Here is a 12,646-nt window from a genome sequence, read left to right on the forward strand (position 1 = left end):
TGAGCTCCTCCCAACTTCTCTATACAGGAGAAAAAGAAAATAAACTATATGTCCAAGTCACTTTTTTTTTCTTCTGTGAAACTAGCCATGGTGTCATTATGCTCAACAAGTAGAGTGTTAACGTTTTTTTCCAAAGTATGAAAAAATTCTAACAAAAACACTGCTAATTTTTAAAGCTTTTACTTTATTCTATTTTTTGGCTGCATCCACGGCACATGAAAGTTCCCAGGCCATGGATTGATTCTGAGCTGCAATAAGGCAATGCCAAATCCTTAACCCACTTCATTAGGCCGGGGACTAAACCTGAGCCTCCACAGTGACCCGAGCCACTGCAGTCAAATCCTTAACCCACTGCACCACAGGAGTATCTCCAAAGTTTTTAAATTAATATTATTAAATTTTAAAAAATCTATTTGGCAGTTCCCTTCATAGCTCAGTGGTTAACAAACCCAACTAGGATCCATGAGGTTGCGGGTTCAATCCCTGGCCTCGCTCAGTGGGTTAAGGATCCAGTGTTGCCGTGAGCTGGGGTGTAGGTTGCAGACATGGCTTGGATTCTGTGTGGCTGTGGCATAGGTCGGCAGCTACAGCTCCAATTCGACCCCTAGCCTGGGAACTGCCACATGCCATAGGTATGGTCCTAAAAAGAAAGAAAGAAAAGAAAGAAAGAGTACAGGAGAATAAACAAATTCTGAAAAAAATAAAAAATCTATTTGAAATTAAAAACGGAATGACAAACATTCATGTAGGAAAGAGAATTAATATCTGTGTAGCAATGTAGACCTCTATTCTATCATTTCTCAACTGGTCCACTGCTGTTATCTCTCTTCACACAGAGTCAAGTTTAGATCTGATGATTTAAGTTTGGTTTAGAACATGATCACTACCAAAGGCAGAAACTAAGAAAACTAGGAAAAGGCATCACTTTCCTTTTTTTTTTGTCTTTTTGTTTTTTTCCAGGGCCGCACCTTGGCATATGGAGGTTCCCAGGCTAGGGGTCTAATCAGAGCTATAGCCGCCAGCCTACGTAAGAGCCACAGCAACCCAGGATCTGAGCCACATCTGCGACCTACACCACAGCTTATGGCAACGCCAGAACCTTAACCCACTGAGCGAGGCCGGGGATCAAACCTGCAACCTCATGGTTCCTAGTCGGATTCGTTAACCATTGAGCCATGATGGGAACTCCCACTTTCCTATCCTTAAAAAACACAGTTACTTCTTTGAATATTATGGGACAGTGGGATTAAAGACCTACAGTTAGTCATGAAATGAAAATGAAAACTATTTAAAATCAAGAATTTTAAAATCAGAAGGCGACTCATAATTCCTCTAGAATCAAACATTCTTTAGTAATATCCCATTACTGGGAGTTCCTGTTGTGGTTCAGCAGGTTACAAACCCGACTAGTATATATGAGGATGTGGGTTCGATCCCTGGCCTTGCTCAGTGGGTTAAGGATCTGGTGTTGTCGTGAGCTGTGGTGTAGGTTGCAGATGTGGCTCTGATCCCGAGTGGCTGTGGCTGTGGTGTAGGCCAGCAGCTACATCTCGATTTGACCCCTAGCCTGGGAACTTCCATACACCACAGGTGCAGCCCTAAAAAAGTAATATCCCATTACTGAGACCAGAAAAAAAAAAAAACTATGAGCAGTGGGTAATTATTTTTGTACATAATACTTCACTTTTGAAAAAAAATACTAAGATCAATAACCAAAAAGTGGAAAGAAAAGTTCAAATCACTGTATACTGTTGAGGCAATGTGTTAAATGCTCAGCTGCATGCTGTTATGGAAATGGCATTTATGCTATTTATTTTCCTCTTTTACAGTCTCATGAATTAAGCTATCTTATCTGAGGCTTCATCAACTAGAAAGTTCTGTTCAAATGGTTACATAATGACCATCGTGATCCTGAGGATCCAAAAATACCATCGGAATTATCAAAGAAGGATTAAATCATGTTTGGAATTTTTAAATATATAATACAATGATTTTCCTGTATTATAATTTTCTGAGAACTGGCAACCTAAACTGGTGCAGAAGATAATACCCTATTAAAAAGATTTTATTTGGAGTTCCCGTCGTGGAGCAGTGGTTAACGAATCCGACTAGGAACCATGAGGTTGCAAGTTCGGTCCCTGCCCTTGCTCAGTGGGTTAACGATCCGGCGTTGCCGTGAGCTGTGGTGTAGGCTGCAGACGCGGCTCGGATCCCGTGTTGCTGTGGCTCTGGCGTAGGCCGGTGGCTACAGCTCCGATTAGACCCCTAGCCTGGGAACCTCCATATGCCGCAGGAGCGGCCCAAAGAAATAGCAAAAAGACAAAAAAAGAATAAATAAATAAATAAAAGCCAAATTATCCATATTTGCATTGGGTATATAGTACCACTTATTAAAGACTTCTTGGTTTCTCAAAAAGTTAAACATAGAATTATCATAAAATCTAGCAATTCAACTCCTAAGTATGTACCCTAAAGAACTGAAAGCAGGGACTCCCAACAAATACCTGGACATCAATGTCCACAGCAGCATCATTCACAATAAGCTAAAAAGGCAGAAATACCCCAGTGTCCATCACCAGATGGATGAATAAACAAAATGTGGTATATACATACAATGGAATGTTATTTAGCCATAAATAGGAATAAAAGTCTGATATATGCTACAACACAGATGAACCCTGAAAACATATTAAGTGAAATAAGCTAGACACGGAGGACAAATATTATAGGATTCCACTTACATAAAAGATCTAGAATAAGAAAATTCACAGAGAAAAAATATAGATGAGAGATTACCAAGAATCTGGGTGAGAAAGATGGGAGTGACTGCTTAATGGGTACAGAGTTTTCTGTTTGGGGTGATGGAAATTTTGGAAATAGATAGCGGTGTCCGTTGCACATTACAAATGTACTTAATGCCACTGAACTGCTCACTTAAAAATAGTTAAAACAGCATTTTATGTTATATATAGTTTACCACAATAAAGGGAAAAGGAAAAAAGAGACTTCTGGCAAAAAGGAATACAACATTCTCATTACTTAGCTAAAGCAACCAGAAAATTTATAGTACATGCTAAACAACTGTGATGTAACATATGTATTTTAACTTACTAAGCTTTCTCTAGGTTGTAATGTTAGAGATCTTGGAATTTTAGGGGTAATTTCCACTGGAGTTATTCTGACTACTGCATGCATTTCTATATTTAGTCTCTTTCTCAGGTCATCTGGAATCTGAAATATATAAAAGTAAACAAAAATATAAGTTAAAATTTGATTAAGAAATACTCCATAGTGTAAATACTGATGTTAACTTCCATGAATTCAGGTGAATGATAGATGCTGTCACAATTCATCATATAACCAGATGGGCATTCAGGTACTGCTCTATCAGAAACATTTCAATTTATCCTCTACATTCCTTTCTTCAACATCCTCTTCAGAATGTGATCAGTTTTGATCCACCATGTCAAGCCTGAGAACCTGAAGCCAACTACTGCCATTCCTCACTGGCCATTCTCTCAACCTTGAAAGCAGAGTGGAAGTAGGGACTCCTCACTGCCATCTCACGTGGTCTTTAGAACTTGACCCTCATCACTATCTCACCCCGTTTCACCCCATAGTATCAAGGAAATAACAGGACCATTCATAGGAAGAGATAAGTCATAACAAGTTCGGTATTAGACAACTTGATTTTGAAGATGCAGTGGGAGCTACTCAAGGAAGAGTTGAGCGCTAGAAGAAAATAAATGAGGCATGTTTGGAGCTTTAGAAAATGACATTGGCCAAAGAGTCACATAAATGTCATAGGTAAGTTGCATAAATGTCAAAGGTAAAACTGTGAGAGTAAAAGGAATCTACAAAGGAGACCCCCCCCTTCTTTCCCATTTTTCTTCCCTGTCCTAACGATATCCTCCCTTGTCACCCTGAGGTTTCACTTCACAATGGTTCAGAATTAGGTTCAAAGGGGGCTAGTGACTCATTTCACATAAATTTAGCGTTAATATCTGAGGCCAGGATGAGAAGATGAAACCCCAGTAGCTCTACCTCCCCTTCCCATCACACACAAGTTAAAGAGCTGAGACCAGCGGGGTAAGCAGCTTCTGGGCACATTCAAAGGCAGGTCATCTCATGCTATGAGTCTCTCTGTACACTGGGCACTCCCCCCAGTACATAACACATCCCGCCTGTGCTTTCAAGAACTTTAATGTAGGCATTAAAGATGTGAGGCTTTGTAGGGCTCTCCACACGAAGCGTGAACCTGACAGCCTGCCTGGGTCTGAATCTGAGTTCTACTTACTAGCTAAAAACCCCACACAAATCATCTTGACCTCTCTATGCCTGTACCCAAGCTTATACCTGCCCAAGTTTATGAAGCCAGAAAATAAACAACCTAAACCCAAACAAGGACTTTTGACCCCACAATCAGAAACGTGTCCCCACAGGAACTTTAGACACTATTTCTTCTTACATCGGTTTTCAATTTGTATATGAGATATTATTCTAATTCATAATTTGGGGAAGTTCAAGCAACATAAGATTATCTTCTTCCTAATTAGAAGATTTATACTAACCCAAACTTTCCCAAGATGAAGAGCTTCTACATTCTTGGTGTATTTAACGGCATTCTTCAATTCCTCAAGTCCGTTCCAGACCACCTTTAGCACGCAGGCCTTGTCATCTTCTTGACTTGAGTCTGGGCTAATTTGTTTTTGATCTAGTGGTTCTGACATCTGCTTCTCTTTTTCAGGTGACAGGACACTTTGCTTTGTTTTATTTTGCTGTTGCTTTGGAGAAAGTACTTTAGCTAGCTTTCCATAGGTCACAGTAAAGCTGGGCTCCACATCAAAATATTCCTGGTCCCATGGAAATACATGAATGGTGTAGTGTTTGTGAAACACAGAAGTTGGGGATGCATTACATATGCTGGGAGGCTGAGATTTGCATACTCTGAAAATATTGTCCAAAGGAACAACTTTTGACTGCATATTTTTGAATGCATTGATTTCAGTTAAACCCCAGGACATATCTTGTTTCTTTTCAGACCCAAATGAAAAAATACTTCCTATCATAGTCCATAAGCTTGGCACTGAGGATGCGTCAATTGTATCCTTTGAATCTGTTTCTTGAGACCCAGTGATTCCTATAGTATTTGACTGAAGTTGCTTGGTTTGAGGTTCTTTTGTCAATCCTTTTTGGTTTCCTTCATAATTATGAAATTTTCCCCATGCATTATCTCCTTTTGAAAATGTATTCTCTTTGGCTTGGCGAGTCTTTGGCTGAATAAGGAGTCTGCTGTCAGTTTCCAGTCTTCCATAAGGTGCCCCTGGTATTAGTGCAACTGTGTATAAAATAAAGGTCATTAGGTGCACTAGTCTCTGCTCTGTTCTCAATGCTGCAGTGTAAAGTATAACAGAAATATTAAAATAGCACCTACCAATCTGGATAAATACGTAAGTTTGCTGATCAACCCAAATGGGAAAAATGGCCTTTGGAAAAACTATTCGAATTTGATCTAGAAGATGCTGTTCAAGGGAAGCAGCATGCAGCTCCTAGAACCAAGAAACAAAAAGATGAGTTCACTTGACATTTTGTTCATTCCATGTCTAACAAGGAAATCGCAACACATTCGTACAAATCAACTCAGAATACATAATGATGCTCAGGGAATCTAAAGACACTGATATTTTGAAGCAGTTTAACTCTACACTGGGATAGTTCTCATTTTATTTTCTTTACCAGTATCTCCCAATCATCTGCTGAGAGGGGTTCCACTTCAACTTGTTGACAAGATACCACATGGGAACATGGCTTGAGAAACACCTGGAAAAAAATGTAAAATGTAAAACTACTATTAAAAGACTATTTTTGTATCCCTAGAAAATAAGAAGTTCTCCCTTTAGCTATGTAATTAAGTGTGTGTGCATGTTGGGTATAGTTCTTTATTTGACAAATATTTCTTAAGCATGTATTCTTAACTAGGTCTGTACTCAGCATTTTAGAAAAAATTATTTCATAATTATAGAACAAAGGGAAATACATCCTAACACAATACATATTAAAAATATATAAAGATAACCATTTAAAGAAAAGTAATGTAAGTTAAAAAATGCAAAAACAAAACCAAACTCTTTCTGTATGCTAACAATGAAGTATTAGAAAATGAATATAAAAATACCTTTTAAAATCTCACCCCAAAAAATTAAATACCTAGGAATAAACCTGATCAAGGAGGTGAAAGACGTATACACTGAGAACTATAAAACATTAATCAAGGACATTAAGGAGGATTCAAAGGAATGGAAAGATATTCCATGTGCCTGGACTGGAAGAATTAGTATTGTTAAAATGGCCATACTACCCAAAGCAATCTACAGATTCATTGCAATCCCTATCAAATTACCCATGACATTTTTCACAGAATTAGAACAAATCCCAAAATTTACATGAAACCACAAAAGACCAAGAATTACCAAAGCAATCCTGAGGATCAAAAACTAAGCAGGAGGCATAACTCTCCCAGACTTCAGACAATATTACAAAGCTACAGTAATCAAGACAGGTACCAAAACACACATCGGACCAAAAGAACAGAATAGAGAACCCAGAAATAAACCCAGACACCTACGGTCAATTAATTTTCAACAAGGGAGGCAAGAATATAAAATGGGAAAAAGTCTCTTCAACAAGTGGTGCTGGGAAAACTGGACAGCTGCATATAAATCAATGAAACTAGAACACACCCTCACACCATGCACGAAAATAAACTCAAAATGGCTTAAAGAGTTAAACATAAGACAAGACACCATCCAACTCCTAGAAGAGAACATAGGCAAAACATTCTCTGACATCAATTGTACAAATGTTTTCTTAGGTCAGTCTCCCAAGGCAACAGAAATAAAATAAAAAATAAACCTATGGGACCTAATCAAACTGACAAGCTTTTGCACAGCAAAGGAAACCATAAAAAAAAAAAAGACAAAAAGACAACCTATGGAATGGGGGAAAATTGTTTCAAATGATGCAACTGACAAGGGCTTAATCTCTAAAATATACAAACAACTTTATACAACTCAACAACAACAAAACCAACAACCCGAATGAAAAATGGGCAGAAGACCTGAACAGACCCCTCACAGCAGTCAGACTGGCCATCATTAATAAGTCCACAAATAACAAATGCTGGAGAGGGTGTGGAGAAAAGGGAACCCTCCTACACGATTGGTGGGAATGTAAATTGGTACAACCACTATGGAAAACAATATGGAGGTACCTCAGAAAACTAAATATAGAACAACCATATGACTTAGTAATTTCACTCCTAGGCATATATCCAGACAAAACTTTCCTTGAAAAAGACACATGCACCCCTATGTTGCTTACAGCACTATTCACAATAGCCAAGATATGCAAACAACCTAAATATCCATTGACAACTGGACGGAATAAGAAGATGTGGCACACATACACAATGGAATAATGTATGTATGGATAATGCCATTTGCAGCAACATGGATCGAACTAGAGACTTTCGTACTAAGTAAAGTAAGTCAGAAAAAGAAAGACAAATACCATATGATATCATTTATATCTGAAATTATCTAATATATAGCACAAATGTACCTTTCTACAGAAGAGAAACAAACTCATGGACTTAGAGAACAGACTTGTGGTTGCTGAGGGGGAGGAGGAGGAAGTGGGATGGACTGAGAATTTGGGGTTAGTAGATGCAAACTATTCCATTTGGAGTGGATAAGAATGACATCCTGCTGTACAGGGAACTATATCTAGTCACTTGTGATAGAACACGATGGAGGATAATGTGAGAAAAAAATGTGCATATGTGTGTGTATATATATGTGTGCATGTGTGTGTGTGTATGTGTGTATGTATGTATGTATATATGACCAGGTCACTTTGCTGTACAGCAGAAGTTGACAGAACAATGTAAATCAACTATAGTAGAAAAAATAAAAACCTGAAAAAACAACAACAACAAAAAACCCCACAAAAACCCAACAATGTCATCAAGTCATGGCTTGATCTAGTATATAAATAACATTATTTCTAGGAGTTCCCGTCATGGCACAGTGGTTAACGAATCCGACTAGGAACCATGAGGTTGCAGATTCAATCCCTGGCCTCGCTCAGTGGGTTAAGGATCCAGCGCTGCCGTGAGCTGTAGTGTAGGCCGCAGACGCAGCTCAGGTCTGGCGTTGCTGTGGCTCTGGTGTAGGCCAGCGGCTACAGCTCCGATTAGACCCCTAGCCTGGGAGCCTCCATATGCCACAGGTGCGGCCCTAAAAAAAGCAAAAAGAAAAACAACAACAACAACAACATTATTTCTAAAAGTTCTGCCAACTTAGAAAAACTAACCTCAAGCCATGCTGCTTCTGAAAAAATAACAAACATACTAAAATAGAGACCAGAACCAATTGTTTAGAATTATTTAGAAGTATAATCATTCACAGCTAAAAGTACAGCTGTGGTACAGTGGGCTAAGGATCCGGTGTCACCGCAGCTGTGGCACAGGCTACAACCACAGTGGGTGTTCGATCCCTGGTCCAGGAACTTCCATATGCTGCCGAAAAATAGAAATAAAAATAAAAGTAGAGTAAAACAAATACCCACTCATGCCAGTTGATAAGATACAGGAAATGCTAGCGTCTCAAGAACCTAGCATCTATCCTCTTACTTTCTTTCCTCTTCTATGTGCATTTCTAGGGCTTAGAGGAGTAAAATCCAAAGCTACTGAGCATTAAATGCTCTTTCTCTGCTTTTGTGGGCTGGGGCAGAATTTCCCAAGTGCCTCATCAGGTCCTCTGTTACGGCCCTTGGTGCCCCATACAGGCTAAGGAAGCGCAAGGCAGCTCCTGCCCACCAAAAAGCCAGCGTCCTGACCGTGCCAGCCCACCTCTGTTCCTAGAGAGAGTGCCTTAGTGGTGCTGCTACAATACAGAGGATGTGCAGGAAAAAAAAGTTCCCTTTGAAGCAAATGGGAATGAAAACAGCAGGACTGTTCAGGGTGCTTATTAGGACATCATGATCAGGAACAGGACGCTGATGCTTCCCATGGGGAAGTGCTGTATACTCAAGGAGAGCAGAACTTGAACTTGCTATGCAATCCTGGGCAAAGCAGTCCATCTCCCTAAGTTTGTGGGGTAAGGCACCAAAGTTAGTGATTTCTAAGGTCACTCTGGTGCTAAAGTTTCAGGGTAAGCAAAAGAGTAGCACTATAGGTATATGGATTTCTCACTGGTGGTCCATTCTCATTATCAGAAACATACATGAACAAAACTAGTCCATGTTCAAAACAAGTTGAAAAGATGTGACGTTCATCTGCAACTGCTGTGGGAATCTGGTAACAGAAAGCAATTTAGCCCCATATATGCGTGTTGTGTATACATACATACATATATATATATATATATATATATATATATATATTTTTTTTTTTTTTGGCCATGCCCATGGCATATGGAAGTTCCCAGGCCAGGGAACGAACCCATAGCACAGCAATAAGCATGAGCCACAGAGGGGACAATGCTGGATCCTTTACCCTCTGAATCACCTAGGAACTGTCCCCACCTATCAGATTTTTAAATGGCAGTGCTCTAAAATTGGCATTTCAATTTTTAATATTCCTTTAATATTTCTTTCTGTATGTACACAGAGATGTTCAAAGCACATTGTAACACATGGAAAACTATTTCTGATACAGTTTATGAGGAAAAAAATTACAGAAAATATGTATGATCTCATTCTTTAAATCTGAAAGGTCTAGTGAAATTCCAATACACAGAACACATTCTATGAGGCTGGGGTTAGAGAAAGAGAAAAACTTTTTTTTTTTTTTTTTTTACTTTTAATTGTAAAAGATTTGTACTGAATATGTTTTACTTCTGTAGTTTAAAATATTTTAAAACACAAGCTGGGGAATATAATAAAATGCAGACAGACATGAGTCCTTAAGCCTGGGGTTTACAATCAAAGCACATTAAACCTACATTTAAGACAAAGAAGAAAAAATAATTACCCTCTGTTGTGAGATAGATTTTTTTTTTAAATCAAGTACAATCTTTGGAAGGTTAGAACATCTGTCAGAAACAAATGAAGTTCAATAATGCCAAGCACAATTCAGTAATTCATAAAGCAAAAATAAGCTAAGGAAAAAAAAGCTAGGGAACCTGGAAAGTGGGTAAAATAGACAGTAGAACACAAAATCAACCAGGGGACATGGCAGACTATATGATAATGAACTAATGGAGTATATGCTAGCTAGTGACCCAACAACAGCATAGACTGTTAGGAGTTCCCATCGTGGCTCAGTAGAAACGAATCTGACTAGCATCCAAGAGGACAAAGGTTCAACCCCTGGCCTTGCTTATCAGGTTAAAGATCTGGTGTTGCCAAGAGCTGTGGTATGGGTTGCAGATGGTGCTCAGATCCTGTGTGGCTGTGGCTGTGGCTATGGCGTAAGCAGGGAGCTACAGCTCAAATTTCACCCCTAGCCTGGGAATCTCCATGTGCCATGTGTGTGGCCCTAAAAACAAAACAAAACAAAACAAAACAACACAGAATACACTGTTAACTTGAATATACTGGAATGGTTATAGCCGCGTACAAATTAAGTTTCATCTTACCCCTTAAAAAATACAACTGAACTTTTATTTCTATTGCTATATTATGTGATATTAGAAGAAAGTCACTGTCATCACATTTTGTGCTTACCTGTTCCCCATTTGAGAGTCCAAGTTTCTGACCAACTTGTCTGTTAATTTCAGCCACATTTTCACCTTGATCACGAAAATGCCTGCCTTCCACCCAACTCAAGAATGCAGGCTGCTGACCCCACGTTACTTCTATAGCTTGATTCTATTTATTCAAAAAATAAGAAATGGGAGAGAAAATTTTTAAAAGTTCTTAAATGCTTTTTTGGATTCACAGAAAAGATAAACTTTTATTGCAATCCATACATATATATATAAGTTTTATAGTTAGTTGATAGCTGTTATCCATGTTTATCATAGCATTTTATAAACTATAATCATTTCCAGTACTCAATGATGGTGATGCTACAGGTGAAACCAACAACTTTATATTCTTATAACAACATTATAAATTGATTTGACCATTCCAGAATTCACAATGATGATAGGTAAGCCAATGAATCTACATAGCCTTTGACCTTATGTACTTATATAGAATTAACGATTCAAAGAAGAAAAAGAAAACTATACCAGAAAATATCTCCGTAGTATTTTCTTTAACAGTGAAAACTTAGGACCATCTTACACATCTAGCAGTATAGAAATTATTAAATAAGTTATAAATTTACTATTTTAGTAAAGTATGAGTCAATAAGCAGACATATATATCATAATCAATAAAAAGTAAAAAGTATTAGAAGAGAAATAAATGTACATGGCAAAAGTACAAAAGCATAAAACATGAGGTCTGGTCCTTGGTCCCAGAGATAATTACTGTTAGTTTCTTTCATACATTTCAGAAATTTCATACTATAAATAGTAATTTTTAAATAATACTTTTAAAAGTCAAACTATGAAAACATATATATAAGTTAAAAAAAGCAAAAGTATAAAATTTATTTTCATTAAGAGCAATTACGCAGTTCCTGTTGTGGCGCAGCAGAAACGAATCCAAATAGGAACCATGAAGTTGCAAGTTTGATCCCTGGCCTCGATCAGTGGGTTGGGGATCTGGCATTGCCATGGGCTGTGGTGTAGGTCACAGACATGGCTCGGATCCTGCGTTGCTGTGGCTCTGGCGTAGGCCAGCAGCTGTAGCTCAGATTAGACCTGGGAACCTCCATATGCCATGGGTGCAGCCCTAAAAAAAAAAAGAGCAATTATATCAAATATGTAAGTCTGTGGCTAAGGATTAAAAAACACATTCTATAATTTTTAAAAATTACAAACGTATTTTAGAAACCTTGGGAAATACATAAACCTGGGAGGAAAAAAAAGGAATTATTGATACTCCCTCCACAAAAAGACAAGCACATGAATAATACTATTTCTAGATAATCCTTTTCTCTATTCACAAGTCAACTATTTATATAGTTGTGTATTACAGTTATGATTTAGTATCATTTTCTCTCACTTAACATTGTACCCTAAGTATTTTCACACATAGATCATTTTTTAATAAAAAGGAAGGATTTCTCTAATAGCCATTAAGACTTACCATTTCAGGAGGTTTTAGTACTATTAAATTCATTTCTTTATATCAAAGTTAATTTATTAAATTTAAGTTATTAACATTAATCCATTCACTTACCTTAAATTTTACTACCTTAAAAGTGGTTAGAGGAGTTCCCGTCGTGGCGCAGTGGTTAACGAATCCGACTAGGAACCATGAGGTTGCGGGTTTGGTCCCTGCCCTTGCTCAGTGGGTTAAACGATCCGGCGTTGCCGTGAGCTGTGGTGTAGGTTGCAGACGTGGCTCGGATCCCGCGTTGCTGTGGCTCTGGCATAGGCCGGCGGCTACAGCTCCGATTAGACCCCTAGCCTGGGAACCTCCATATGCCGCGGGAGCGGCCCAAGAAACGGCAAAAAAAAAAAAAAAAAGTGGTTAGAGACTGCTTACTGTGTTTCTTTAAATAGGACAAATTTCAAAGAATGTTGGA

The 12,646-nt window shown here is 38.3% G+C and overlaps 1 protein-coding gene across 2 annotated transcripts in view; it reads right to left on the minus strand.

Annotated features, from left to right (window-relative positions):
- PEX1 (peroxisomal biogenesis factor 1) overlaps positions 1-12,646 on the minus strand; it is a 62,041-nt gene that overhangs the window by 44,506 nt on the left and 4,889 nt on the right. For both annotated transcript variants that reach the window (XM_047754255.1, XM_047754254.1), the window contains exons 2-6: positions 10,729-10,872; positions 5,737-5,820; positions 5,435-5,549; positions 4,572-5,338; positions 3,112-3,231 (exon numbers count right to left, since the gene is read on the minus strand). In XM_047754255.1, coding sequence (XP_047610211.1) covers positions 3,112-3,231; positions 4,572-5,338; positions 5,435-5,549; positions 5,737-5,820; positions 10,729-10,872 — 1,230 coding nt within the window. The remainder of the gene's footprint in view (positions 1-3,111; positions 3,232-4,571; positions 5,339-5,434; positions 5,550-5,736; positions 5,821-10,728; positions 10,873-12,646) is intronic.

Source organism: Phacochoerus africanus, chromosome 11 (genome assembly GCF_016906955.1).
Source record: "Phacochoerus africanus isolate WHEZ1 chromosome 11, ROS_Pafr_v1, whole genome shotgun sequence".
NCBI classification, from domain to species: Eukaryota; Metazoa; Chordata; class Mammalia; order Artiodactyla; family Suidae; genus Phacochoerus; species Phacochoerus africanus.